We start from the raw sequence: 14,595 nt of genomic DNA, 5'->3' as shown, positions 1-14,595 counted from the left end.
TTTGGGGGGAAATGGCTGTGAAAAGGACAGTGATGAAAAAAACAGTTAGCAGAGGACAGGCTGTTGGTCTCAGAACAGAAAGGACAAGCTTTTCAAATGCTAAACCAAAACCCACTCCACCCCACAGAGACATTGCCTTCTGCTCTCAGCCAGTCACCTACATCATCACTGGCTCCAAGCTGGTGAAGGAGACAATGAAATCCACCGGTTTTATATATAATCAAGTCAATCGGACAACAGAACCCATCGGAAACAGATCACACCTTGTATAGAACTCAACTCGATGACGCAACACCAACAGTTTCCAATGTCCGTCCGCCCCTCCCCCACTGAAACCAGCTGGATGAGAGGCGGGAAGATACCACAGATTCAAACAAAGCTTTCTCTCCAGGGACCAATCAAAGCGTTTTCCATCATCTGACAAGATCAGTCAGAAAAAAAGGGAACATTCGGGTTTTGGTGGAAAAAGCAAGACTGCTGATCAGTACACAGAAGACGTGATCAGACCAGTTTAGTCATGTGATGAACTAGCTATTGCAGGTATTGAACTCGTCACCGAGAACTTGAAGAGAGAAAGCTGCTGGCTCCTGGATTGGGAACATCTCTATCTTGTCTCCTCTCATCTCATTCTCCCCAGCTTTGGAATCCATTGAAGACACAGGAACCCTAAGAGAGAGAGAGAGAGAGACAAGGTTTAAGAAGAATACTGGGCCCCAGTGAAAAGCAAAAATTACCTCCAGCAAGAACTACCTACAAAAGGACTCGACAGTGAGCTCGAAGCACAGTAACAAGAAACTGTTCAGAGATTGCCTCAAACCTCTTCACTTGATCTTTCTTCTGCTCTTTTCTGTCTCTATTTGCATGTGCATATCGTGTATGCAGGCTGGCGTGGGGCACAGTGTGTATCCGTAGGCGTTAACCGGATTAGAGTTCAAATTTAAATTTTAATAAATTTCACTTCTCTTCTTTAAACCTAAGAATGCCTGTTTGTGCTCATTTCTATAATTGGAAAGTGGTGAACAAGGATTCACCAAGAGGGAGCTCAAAACACAGTGTGTTTCAAATGAAATCCTGCTGCAGTAGTCCAGGTGAAGGTTGTAAAGGGCCCCGAGACACCTTTCTCACTTCATCATAACAATGTATACAAAATAACAGTAAAATATAAAGCTGAACATGAATTCAAAATAAGTGCAACATAAATGGCAATCAAACTTTTTCCTAATTTCTTGCAGTTGTAGATAGGCGGTTCTGTGGTCGAAAACGAGGCTCCCGAATGGTATGTTGCCTCCCAGGTGCACGGGTCAGGGATGTCTCAGATCGGCTGCAGAACATTCTGAAAGGGGGAGGGTGAACAGCCAGTTGTCATTGTGCACATAGGCACCAATGATATAGGTAAAAAACGGGATGAGGTCCTACAAGCAGAATTTAGGGAGTTAGGAGCCAAGTTAAAAAGTAGGACCTCAGAGGTAGTAATCTCAGGATTGCTACCAGTGCCACGTGATAGTCAGAGAAGAAATGAAAGAATAGTCAGGATGAAAGCGTGGCTTGAGAGATGGTGCAGGAGGGAGGGGTTCAGATTTTTGGGACATTGGGACCGGTTCTGGGGGAGGTGGGACTATAACAAATTGGACGGTCTACACCTGGGCCGGACTGGAACCAATGTCCTTGGGGGTGCTTTTGCTAACGCTGTTGGGGAGGGTTTAAACTAATGTGGCAGGGGGATGGGAACCAAATGAGGAGGTCAGTGGACAGTAAGGAGGTAGTAACTAAAGCCTGTAAGGAACTAGATAATAAAGTCAGCGTGACCAAGGGGAAGAGCAGGCAGGGAGCAGATGATGAACGCAAAGGGACTGGTGGTCTGAGGTGCATTTGTTTTAATGCGGGAAGTGTAGTAGGTAAGGCAGATGAACTTAGGGCTTGGATTAGTACCTGGGAGTATGATGTTATTGCTATTACTGAGACTTGGTTGAAGGAAGGGCACGATTGGCAACTAAATATCCCAGGATATTGATGCTTCAGGCGGGATAGAGAGGGAGGTAAAAGGGGTGGAGGAGTTGCATTACTGGTCAAAGAGGATATCACAGCTGTGCTGAAGGAGGGCACTATGGAGGACTCGAGCAGTGAGGCAATATGGGCAGAACTCAGAAATAGGAAGGGTGCGGTAACAATGTTGGGGCTGTACTACAGGCCTCCCAACAGCGAGTGTGAGATAGAGGTACAAATATGTAAACATTATGGAAAGATGTAGGAGCAACAGGGTGGTGGTGATAGGAGATTTTAATTTTCCCAACATTGACTGGGATTCACTTAGTGTTAGAGGTCTAGATGGAGCAGAATTTGTAAGGAGCATCCAGGAGGGTTTTCTGGAGCAGTATGTAAATAGTCCAACTCGGGAAGGGGCCATACTGGACCTGGTGTTAGGGAATGAGCCTGGCCAGGTGGTTGAAGTTTCAGTAGGGGACGACTTTGGGAATAGTGATCACAATTCTGTAAGTTTTAGAATACTCATGGACAAAGACGAGAGTGGTCCTAAAGGAAGAGTGCTAAATTGTGGGAAGGCCAACTATACCAAAATTCGGCAGGAGCTGGGGAATGTAGATTGGGAGCAGCTGTTTGAAGATAAATCCACATTTGATATGTGGGAGGCTTTTAAAGAGAGTTTGATTAGCGTGCAGGAAAGACATGTTCCTGTGAAAATGAGGGATAGAAATGGCAAGATTAGGGAACCATGGATGACAGGTGAAATTGTGAAACTAGCTAAGAGGAAAAAGGAAGCATACATAAGGTCTAGGCGGCTGAAGAAAGACAAAGCTTTGGAAGAATATCGGGAATGTAGGACCAATCTGAAACGAGGAATTAAGAGGGCTAAAAGGGTTCATGAAATATCTTTAGCAAACAGGCTTAAGGAAAATCCCAAAGCCTTTTATTCATATATAAGGAGCAAGAGGGTAACTAGAGAAAGGATTGGCCCACTAAAGGACAAAGGAGGAATGTTATGCTTGGAGTCAGAGAAAATAGGTGAGATTCTAAACGAGTACTTTGCATCGGTATTCACTGAGGAGAGGGACATGACGGATGTTGAGGTTAGGGATAGATGTTTGATTACTCTAGGTCAAGTCGGCATAAGGAGGGAGGAAGTGTTGGTTATTCTAAAAGGCATTAAGGTGGACAAGTCCCCAGGCCCGCATGGGATCTATCCCAGGTTACTGAGGGAAGCGAGAGAGGAAATAGCTGGGGCCTTAACAGATATCTTTGCAGCATCCTTAAACACGGGTGAGGTCCCGGAGGACTGGAGAATTGCTAATGTTGTCCCCTTGTTTAAGAAGGGTAGCAGGGATAATCCAGGTAATTATAGACCGGTGAGCCTGACGTCAGTGGTAGGGAAGCTGCTGGAGAAGATATTGAGGGATAGGATCTAGTCCCATTTGGAAGAAAATGGGCTTATCAGTGATAGGCAACATGGTTTTGTGCAGGGAAGGTCATGTCTTACCAACTTAATAGAATTCTTTGAGGAAGTGACAAAGTTGATTGATGAGTGAAGGGCTGTAGATGTCATATACATGGACTTCAGTAAGGCATTTGATAAGGTTCCCCATGGTAGGCTGATGGAGAAAGTGAAGGCGCATGGGGTCCAGGGTGTACTAGCTAGATGGATAAAGAACTGGCTGGGCAACAGGAGACAGAGAGTAGCAGTGGAAGGGAGTTTCTCAAAATGGAGACATGTGACCAGTGGTGTTCCACAGGGATCCGTGCTGGGACCACTGTTGTTTGTGATATACATAAATGATTTGGAGGAAAGTATAGATGATCTGATTAGCAAGTTTGCAGACGACACTAAGATTGGTGGAGTAGCAGATAGTGAAGGGGACTGTCAGAGAATACAGCAGAATATAGATAGATTGGAGAGTTGGGCAGAGAAATGGCAGATGGAGTTCAATCCGGGCAAATGCGAGGTGATGCATTTTGGAAGATCCAATTCAAGAGTGAACTATACAGTAAATGGAAAAGTCCTGGGGAAAATTGATGTACAGAGAGATTTGGGTGTTCAGGTCCATTGTTCTCTGAAGGTGGCAACGCAGGTCAATAGAGTGGTCAAGAAGACATACGGCATGCTTTCCTTCATCGGACGGGGTATTGAGTGCAAGAGTTGGCAGGTCATGTTACAGTTGTATAGGACTTTGGTTCGGCCACATTTGGAATACTGCGTGCAGTTCTGGTCGCCACATTACCAAAAGGATGTGGATGCTTTGGAGAGGGTGCAGAGGAGGTTCACCAGGATGTTGCCTGGTATGGAGGGCGCTAGCTATGAAGAGAGGTTGAGTAGATTAGGATTATTTTCATTAGAAAGACGGAGGTTGAGGGGGGACCTGATTGAGGTGTACAAAATCATGAGAGGTATAGACAGGGTGGATAGCAAGAAGCTTTTTCCCAGAGTGGGGGATTCAATTACTAGGGGTCACGAGTTCAAAGTGAAAGGGGAAAAGTTTAGGGGGGATATGCGTGGAAAGTTCTTTACGCAGAGGGTGGTGGGTGCCTGGAATGCATTGCCAGCGGAGGTGGTAGACGCGGGCACGATAGCGTCTTTTAAGATGTACCTAGACAGATACATGAATGGGCAGGAAGCAAAGAGATACAGACCCTTAGAAAATAGGCGACAGGTTTAGATAGAGGATCTGGATCGGCGCAGGCTTGGAGGGCCGAAGGGCCTGTTCCTGTGCTGTAATTTTCTTTGTTCTTTGTTCTTGTCCTTTGTTGAAGATAAGTCTGATTCTGTGCCTGCAGAAGGGATTGAGGAACTGGAAAAATAAGAGAAGGCAGGAAAGGTCTGCTGAAGTTCTCAAGGGCTATTCCACTACTGAGTCATACCTGCATAAAAAGTTCGTCTCCTCACAGTGTAATCCTGCTTCGTGTGCGCGTCAAGGTCCCTCTTTGGTGCTCTGGGTAGTGTTGAGCACGATTGCGTTTGCAGCCAAGCCATTTTGTCTGTGTCAGGAATTCTTAGGAGAAGGGCAGGGTTCGTAGGGTACCAAGCATGGAACACAATGGCCTGCTCTGATATCACCAACTCTGAATAGCAGGAGAAATGTACATTGGTATTTACACATTCATTTTTATAGTGTTGATTGGATTAAGCATAAAACTATAATCTAGATGGAGAATTATGAATGGCTGAGAGTAATAGGATTAGAATTTGTGACAAGGATTCAGAATGTATCACAAACCCACAAGAGAAAAGTTTGTAGGTTTACACCATTATTGCATAGGCCAAATAACTGAAAAGAAAAACATTTTTTAATCCACGCTCAGGATATCAGTATTACTGACACAACCAGAATTTATTCCCTGTCCTTAGTTACCCCCCAAGAAGATCAATACCGGCTGCCTTTTTTGTCACAGTTTGATAGAATTGAGTGTCTTGCTAAGCCTCTTCAGAGGGCAGTTAAGGGTCGACCATGCACGGGCCAGGCCAGGTAAGGATATCCGGTTTCCTTTCTTAAAGAACATTAATGAACCAATTGGGTTTTTACTCTGGTCCAACAGTTAAACAGCTATTGAGTTAATACTGAAAAACATTGACAAACCTCATTCTTCCTTCATTGTTGGGTCTGAATCTTGGAATTCCCGACCTAATAAAAATGGGGAAACACCATCATCAAAAAAACCCAGCAGCGGCTCAATGATAGGGCCTGTCCCACCATCTTCTCAGGGCAATGAGGGATGAACAATAAATGACAGCTTTACCAGTGACGCTTGTATCCAGAGAATGTTTTCAAACCCTGACTGCAATAGCATTCCACAGGCACTGGGAATCCCTCACCCTAATGAGGCCTTCTGCTTGGTGCTATCTGGACAGTGAGAGTTGACAGGATTTTTAATCATGAGAGAATCACAGCCATGAAGCCTGATACTGTCTTCAACTTTTTTCTGGTCTCCACTTTTCACCAGAAAAGGTGGTGGGGAGGGTGTTACTGATTAGCACATTCGGTGCTGAGGACCCCATTGGATTTTTCTGCTTCATCGTCAAGGTGCTCTGCGGCCAACTGAATAAAGATGCTTCTTGATTTCAGTAAAATAACATGTTTCATGTATTGTTGAATATTCAATTTGAATTACAGTGAAGAAACCAGAATAATGCTGATAAATTCTGAATTATTTTTAGTTAAATCCACAATCAACTCCAGATTTGTCCCCATGACACAATATAGCTTTGCGAGGGATTAGCTGACACGAGTCACTAAACTGGAGGAGGCTTTATGCTTTCATTAGGTGCAGACAAATAGCTGTTTACTGAGTTATGTGAAGCTAAATGACTCCCAAGTTAGATCCTGCTGAGTGCAGTTGGGTAAGTTCAATTATAGGAATCTGGATTTTCCCGGCCTTTTGCGAAATGAGAAGAAAATATAAATCTGCTGGCAGAGGTTTATGTATCTTTTGGGATCGATTTATCAAACTGAGACAATTTTCACCCCTCACCTCGATCTTGTGAATTGGTCTGTGTGAACTGAGAATTCTCAGAAGGTTCTGGTTCCAGGGTCTGCTTGGGTGAGGATCTCTGCAAAATAACAGGTGTCCTAGCTTGATCAGTAACATGAAGAAATAGAAATTTAATTACTTTTCATGAATATATTTTATATAGAGAGAGAGAGAGAGCAAAAAGTGCAAGACCTTTCCAAAAGGTAAGGTTCCCAAGTGTTCTGTCTCAGCAACTTATTCTCAAAGTATATGAGAAAAGGCTTCAATATCATCATCTTCAAATTTGGATACTAACCGGGAATAGTGTAAGAAATCACAGCTTGTCTCTGGACTAGGATCATTTGAATTACCAGCGGCTTCTCCACTACGTAAAGACAATTTTTCCCTCACCAATTCAATCTGTCTGATTTCACTGTCTTTTTGTGCTTGTAATTCCTTCTCAAACTTTTCCCTCTGGAAAGCACGCTCTCTCTCTGTCTCTCTGTCTCTCTCTCTCTCTCTCTCTCATTCCTCCTTTCGCACCTGAAATTCTAACTCAAAGCTATGGTTGTTCTCCTTACAGCAGAGAAGGTGATGTGAAGATTTGATACAGGCTGTAAAGGCTGATTCGCTCAGTAATAAGATGAAAATTCTGACAGAAGTAGCTTCCATCTTTATTCATCGCACCACTAGATTTACTAGAATGACACCAAAAATGAAGGACTTCAGTTATGGGCTGGTGGTTGTTACAGCATCGAAGGTCAGGGGGAGATTTGATGGAGGTGTTCAAAATCATGAAGAATTTGATAACTCCTCCTTATTTACTCTGATTCCAGTGTCAGAAGGGCCAGTAAATATATAATTAAAAAATAATAATGTCATGGTGGAAGAATCAGTGGTAAAAGGAAGAGGTTTTTATTAAATGCAGCAAGTTATGATTTGGAATGCACTGTCTGAATGGGCGGAGAATGCAGATTCAATGACAACCTTCAAAAAGGAACTGGTGAATTACTTGAAGGAGGAAAATTTACAGAGCAATGGGGAAAGGGCAAGGGAGGGGGACGCACCGGACAGCACATTCAAAGAGGCTGCACAGACACAGTAGGCCAAATGGCCTCTTTCTATGCTGTATCATTCTATAATTTTATACCTATCCTCCACTCATTACATGTTGTTGCAGAAATAATCCTACTTCTATCAGGAGACTTTGCTATAGTTTTGGTCATGAGTTCAGTTTGTGGTAGTTGGTAAATGTTGTGTTTAAATAGATTCTGTTTGCTATGAAATGTTGGCTCTAAGACCTGCCCAGACATGGCCCACTCCAACTCATTGACACCACTCTCAGCCAATACTCACTTGGTAATTATTAAACTCTGACGTACAGAGGTCTGCTGTCTGAATGATCGCTTGCCCTGGTAAAGCTAAACATTTAGCTCACAAATATTTTCTTTGCCAGAACTCATCCAGAGGTTGTGTTAAATTATAATGCTTAAATATCAGAAGAAAGTTTCCAGAAATCACACTGAGCTATTTAGAAACCACAATCAAAGAGGCTTGAAATAATCTTTCCCAACATAAAATATATGAGTGGGTCATTAAGTTATATGGCCAGCTTGTTACCCATGTGACCAATAATGTTTAGGTTTGAGTCGTCATTTTTGAATCAGTAACATGGTGACAATTCGATTTTGGACTGTACCTTTCTCCACTCCTATTTTTCATTTGCTCTCTTCCCACCTTTGAAACTTCACGTGAGCCAAGGCCAAGGAAGAAAAACTGTTCAAGGACTCTGCTATTATTACTCAATTAACTAACAGGAGGTGACAGAGGTGCCTGTGGTTAACTCCACACTCATTGAAGAACCCAGCCTTCAATCTGTACCTGCTTGGTACATTGTTACAATCAGGTACAAGGATGGGGAGAAATCAGAAATGAATAGATTTCAGCTCATTCCCTGAAGAAGGGGATGAGTGTGTCACACCTTGGTGTAGCCTGTACATTTAATGAGGAATGTCAGCAAAACTCAAACAGTGCGACAGCATTCCAAAGGAAAGTTGAAATGATGGCCAAAATACTCAAGAGACAGAAAAGATATCAACAATGTGTAAATTAGACATTGTGAATTAGCACTAAGAGCAGACACACCACCATCTTCAATATGACTAGATGGTAACAAATGGTCTGAGGTCATTTATTTCTTAAATACAAGAGGAACTTTTTTTTTTAATGTCTATGAATATATTGAGAGAAGCAACAGTCATTAAGCAGCATGAACATGACTAACAGAAACAATCGATGTACTTACCAAAGTGCTGTTGTACAGATGGTCATCCTCTTGGATGTTCCCGATGTTATAGTGCCTGCACCCAGGAAATGCCCCTTTAGAAAAGCAGGCAGTCACTGAGGGAGAACACTCGGGAACACAATTGCCTGAAGTTGATCGACCAGAACCCTTCTGGATCCAATTACAGACGGCTGCCAGGATGGAACGCTTGGGAACCTTGGGACTGGATGGTGATGATGTTGACGACACACTACTAAGCGAGGATGATACTCGCGAGGAGACGGTGTCCACAGGGCGATTGGGTGACTGAAACGATAATTCAGGTGACTGCAGAAATTTGTTTTTGAGAAAGTGCGTCAATGATTATATCTCAGAACGTTCCCTCTTCCCAGTTACATCTATTGTGCCGTGAAACTCCCAGACACTTACCACACCCCCACCAAAATAAAAATGGAGGCATTGTGGATACAACAGCTGGGTCTTGAGGAGGGGAAGTAATGCATGATTCCATGATAGTTAAACTGTGAAATCTTTCCATTGGTTTTCCTCCCTCGCTCAGACAAAATCTACTCTGAAGAATGATGTCACCATCTCACATCCACTGGTTAATAAGTCAACATTGACAGTTCATCATTTAGCACGTTTGTAAATTACCCAGTTAGATTGTCAGCACATGACATGCACAAATTCATCACGGCCATTACATATGAACACTTCTGTTAGTGTTTTAACTCTCAGTTATTAAATAATCCCTTTGCTTTTCAGTTAAACACTCAGTATTTGAACACTCCTATATCTATGCAGATATTTACTTGCCTGCCTCACCCAGTTACTCATTGTAACTTTGCAGCATCCACCTACACAGGATGAAGTTAAAACACATCCTGTGGTGCTGCGAGGCTTGAACAAGTCAAGAAAGAGCATGAGTGTAAAAAAGTATTGGTGAGCTTGCCTGAATGAGAAAGCCAGCCAGTGCAAATGCAGGCACGAGTGCGAGAGACAGAAAGAGACAGCAAGAACTAGAAACAGAGAGAGCGAGAAGGAAGGAAATTAGGAGTCACATCAGTCAGGTCATTCGAATGCAGCTCTTACCAAGTGAGTGCAGAATATTGGTCATGAAGAGGCAATAAAGGCACTGAAGAGGGGGTGTATGAGGTCCAAAAGAGGAGAATCCATAAATAGGGAGGGTATTTTAAAACAGAAATAGGATCCTAAAGACGCAGAACAGATATAATAATGGTTAACTGAACTGCTAAAAGACTGAATTGCTGACATTTCCAGGGAACAGGTGAGAGACACTTTCTACTGAAACCAGCTTACTGATAAACCTCCAGGAAACACCACCCTTCTGTGGAGAAGATGCTGAATAGCAACTAAAGGTCAACTATAGAAAAAACGAAGCCTGCAGTCAAGAGGGAATCTGGTGTGCATGCAGGGAGGTGTATTACCTTGTTGCGATTTGGGCAGCAGTTTACCAGATTTGATCACAAAATGCTGTTTTTGATGGACTCTGCACTTTAAGCTGCTTTATCAGAAAACATTACAACAGCTCAATAAAATACCTCAAATGACTTTGATTGTCGTCTGGAACGCTTGATGTTAAAGCACATCATTTTATCATTCAATATTGTGTTCTGAAAAGGAAAAGAAGACTGAAAATAAATCAGAGGTGTGCGACGAGGGAATATATTCACTAGAAATAACGAAATATTGCTTTTCCTCTCTTTAGTGCAAGGAACTAGTTTCCAATATCAACCAGAAGGCCCAGGTGATCTTGGACAGTGAAGTCAGCAGTTCAAGCAGGAGTCTCTGGACTGCAGCATGGTTGGTTTCCTGGCCAGCTTTCCTCAGCCTATCCCAGAGATGCTGAGACTAATTCAAGGACTTTTATTGTTATTTCAGTGAACAGTAGCTATCGCAGCAGACACTGGGCCTTTGTAGATTGTGTAACTCCTTTCCACCATCCTGATTTGAAGCTAGATCACATTTCCATCACGGTCACTGGGTCAAAATCCTGGAACTTCCTTCCTAATAACATCAGAGTTCAAGAAGGAAGCTCACCATCACCTTCTCAAGGACAATTAAGGATGGGTAACAAGTGCTGGCCTTGTCATCAACACTGACATCCCATGAAGAAATGTAAAAATTCTTGGGAATCTCGGCCTAGTTTACTCTGTCTCTTCTCATAAGAGAATCCCCTCATCCCAGCAATCAGCGGAGTGAACCATTGTTGCACTCCCTCCAAGCTAAGTGTGTCCTCCCTTACAATAAGATGACCAAAACTAGAAACAGTATTGCAGGTGTGGTCTCACTAAGACTTTATCCACGGTTGTCATTAGAGTTCTTCACTCTATTACAAAGGGTTGGTGATTAAAAGGCTATCACACTATTTGCTTTCTGTACCTACATGTTAACTTGCTGATTTGTGAACAAGAACACCCAGCTTCCTCTCAATACCAAAACTGGACCAGTTGTACCTGATTTGTACCAGTACAAATCACACCAACAACTATTGCGATAAAGAAAAGTGATGGACGCTTAAATAAAGCAGCACTGAAGTCTACGATGTTTCCACACGTTGACTCTTGATGATATGAAGCCACATCACAGCTATCCTTAGGTTGAAACTGTGTTAACATGGTTACTGGTTTATGCTGTCATGGCCAGACCATTGTGAGGTCACCTGCACAATGTGCAGGACCAAAACTTATTGCATTTAAATATAAACATTGGTAGCAAAGAAATGAAGTACAGAACAAAGAACAGTACAGCACAGGAACAGGCCATTCGGCCCGATCTTGATGCCTGCCTAAACTAAAACCGTCTGCACTTCCGGGGACCGTATCCCTCTATTCCCATCCTATTCATGTATTTGTCAAGATGCCTCTTAAACGTCTCTATGGTACCTGCTTCCACCACCTCCCCCGGCAACAAGTTCCAGGCACTCACCACCCTCTGTGTAAAGAACTTGCCTCGCACATCCCCTCTAAACTTTGCCCCTCTCACCTTAAACCTCTGTCCCCTAGTAACTGACTCTTCCACCCTGGGAAAAAGCTTCTGACTATCCACTCTCGCCATGCCGCTTATAACTTTGTAAACCTCTATCATGTCGCCCCTCCACCTCCGTCGTTCCAGTGAAAACAATCCGAGTTTATCCAACCTCTCCTCATAGCTAATGCCCTCCAGACCAGGCAACATCCTGGTAAACCTCTTCTGTACCCTCTCCAAAGCCTCCACGTCCTTCTGGTAGTGTGGCGACCAGAATTGCACGCAATATTCTAAGTGTGGCCTAACTAAAGTTCTGTACAGCTGCAACATGACTTGCCTATTTTTATACTCTATGCCCCGACCGATGAAGACAAGCATGCCGTATGCCTTCTTGACTACCTTATCCACCTGCGTTGCCACTTTCAGTGACCTGTGGACCTGTACGCCCAGATCTCTCTGCCTGTCAATACTCCTAAGGGCTCTGCCATTTACTGTATACTTCCCACCTGTATTAGACCTTCCAAAATGCATTACCTCACATTTGTCCAAATTAAACTCCATCTGCCATTTCTCCGCCCAAGTCTCCAACCGATCTATATCCTGCTGTATCCTCTGACAATCCTCATCATTATTCGCAACTCCACCAACCTTTGTGTCGTCCACAAACTTACTAATCAGACCAGCTACATTTTCCTCCAAATCATTTATATATACTACAGACAGCAAAGGTCCCAGCACTGATCCCTGCGGAACACCACTAGTCACATCCCTCCGTTCAGAAAAGAAGGAATATTCTCTGGGATTTTAGTGCTATTTTACTGGAATTCTATGTAACCTAACCTATGTATAATCTTTAATCTTGTAGTGCATGTGTAATGTTTAATTTCTGAAAGCCATACAGAGTAAAGCTTAAGGTACTGCAACAAATTCAAGAGTGTTGGCATTTATTACCTTATCGGGTCGAATCTGTAGTTAAGTTGGACTAGACTTGTGAATAATTGTTTTTAAGTTGTTTGTCCAAACGTACGAGTTTAAATCAATTTGCAACATCCCATCATTTACAGACATAAAATAGTCATAAATTTTGCTATTTATTCCGGGGCAGACAGGCGAAGTGTTTATTTTAAAAGCAAAATACTGCGGATGCTGGAAATCTGAAACAAAAACAAGAAATGCTGGATTCACTCAGCAGGTCTGGCAGCATCTGTGGAAAGAGAAGCAGAGTTAACGTTTCGGGTCAGTGACCCTTCTTCGGAACTGACAAATATTAGAAAAGTCACAGATTATAAACAAGTGAGGTGGGGGTTGGGCAAGAGATAACAAAGGAGAAGGTGCAGATTGGACCAGGCCACATAGCTGACCAAAAGGTCACGGAGCAAAGGCAAACAAGATGTTAATGGTGTGTTGAAAGACAAAGCATTAGTACAGATTAGGTGTGAATATACTGAATATTGAACATCAGCAAGTGCAAACCTGAAGAAAAACAACCTGAAAAAAACAGTGGGTGAGCAAACTGAACAAACTAAGATGAACTGAAATAAATACAAAAAAAGATTGTAAAAAATGTAAAAAGGAATGCACAAAAAAGGAAGAAAAAATAACTAAAAATGAAAGTAAAGTGGGGGGCTGTCATGCTCTGAAATTATTGAACTCAATGTTCAGACCGGCAGGCTGTAGTGTGCCTAATCGGTAGATGAGATGCTGTTCCTCGAGCTTGCGTTGATGTTCACTGGAACACTGCAGCAATCCCAGGACAGAGATGTGAGCATGAGAGCAGGGGGGAGTGTTGAAATGGCAAGCAACCGGAAGCTCAGGGTCCTGCTTGCGGACAGAGCGGAGATGTTCCGCAAAGCGGTCACCCAGTCTGCGCTTGGTCTCCCCAATGTAGAGGAGACCACACTGTGAGCAGCGAATACAGTATACTATATTGAAAGAAGTACAAGTAAATCGCTGCTTCACCTGAAAGGAGTGTTTGGGGCCTGGGATAGTGAGGAGAGAGGAGGTAAATGGGCAGGTATTACACCTCCTGCGATTGCAAGGGAAGGTGCCCTGGGACGGGGACGAGGTGGTGGGGGTAATGGAGGAGTGGACCAGGGTGTCGCGGAGGGAACGATCCCTTCGGAATGCTGACAGGGGAAGGGAGGGGAAGATGCGACTGGTAGTGGCATCACGCTGGAGGTGGTGAAAATGGCGGAGGATGATCCTTTGGATATGGAGGCTGGTGGGATGAAAAGTGAGGACAAGGGGAACCCTGTCACGGTTCTGGGAGGGAGGGGAAGGGGTGAGGGTAGAGGTGCGGGGAATGGGTCGGACACGGTTGAGGGCCCTGTCAACCACAGTGGGGGGAAATCCTCGGTTGAGGAAAAAGGAGGTCATATCAGAAGCACCGTCATGGAAGGTAGCATCATCAGAGCAGATGCGTCGGAGACGGAGAAACTGGGAGAATGGAATGGAGTCCTTACAGGAGGTAGGGTGTGAAGAAGTGTAGTCGAGGTAGCTGTGGGAGTCAGTGGGCTTATAATGGATATTGGTAGACAACCTATCCCCAGAGATGGAGACAGAGAAGTCGAGGAAGGGAAGGGAAGTGTCAGAGATGGACCATGTAAAGGTGAGAGAAGGGTGGAAATTGGAAGCAAAGTTGATAAAGTTTTCTAGTTCGGGGCGGGAGCAGGAAACGGCACCGATACAGTCATCAATGTACCGGAAAAAGAGTTGGGGGAGGGGGCCTGAGTAGGACTGGAACAAAGAATGCTCGACATATCCCACAAAAAGACAGGCATAACTAGGACCCATGCGGGTACCCATAGCAACACCTTTTACTTGAAGGAAGTGAGTGGAGTTGAAGGAGAAGTTGTTCAATGTGAGAACAA

General features: G+C 43.7%; 1 protein-coding gene across 1 annotated transcript; it reads right to left on the bottom strand.

The window, feature by feature from the left end:
- Positions 1 to 309: 309 nt before the first annotated feature.
- On the bottom strand, positions 310 to 12,497 carry LOC137366726 (uncharacterized). The gene is made up of 6 exons (XM_068028392.1): positions 12,260 to 12,497; positions 10,300 to 10,371; positions 8,759 to 9,043; positions 6,475 to 6,553; positions 4,867 to 5,067; positions 310 to 666 (listed from the first exon to the last, which is right to left on the bottom strand). The coding sequence occupies exons 1-6, from the start codon at positions 12,284 to 12,286 to the stop codon at positions 620 to 622; spliced, it is 711 nt and encodes a 236-aa protein (XP_067884493.1). The 5' UTR covers positions 12,287 to 12,497; the 3' UTR covers positions 310 to 619.
- Between the last annotated feature and the right edge of the window lie 2,098 nt (positions 12,498 to 14,595).

Source organism: Heterodontus francisci, unplaced genomic scaffold, assembly GCF_036365525.1.
Source record: "Heterodontus francisci isolate sHetFra1 unplaced genomic scaffold, sHetFra1.hap1 HAP1_SCAFFOLD_1162, whole genome shotgun sequence".
Taxonomy (NCBI): Eukaryota; Metazoa; Chordata; class Chondrichthyes; order Heterodontiformes; family Heterodontidae; genus Heterodontus; species Heterodontus francisci.
This window is presented reverse-complemented; position numbering and strand designations above follow the sequence as displayed.

What these genes read in the sequence shown, in the direction of transcription:
- LOC137366726 (XM_068028392.1), bottom strand. Translation starts at nt 12,286, where the DNA reads ATGGAGTTTAATTTGGACAAATGTGAG. An exon ending in GACAATCAAAGTCATTTGAG is followed by an intron (nt 9,044 to 10,299) that starts GTATTTTATTGA and finishes TTATCGTTTCAG; the next exon opens with TCACCCAATCGCCCTGTGGA. An exon ending in GACCAATTCACAAGATCGAG is followed by an intron (nt 5,068 to 6,474) that starts GTGAGGGGTGAA and finishes CCTGCTATTCAG; the next exon opens with AGTTGGTGATATCAGAGCAG.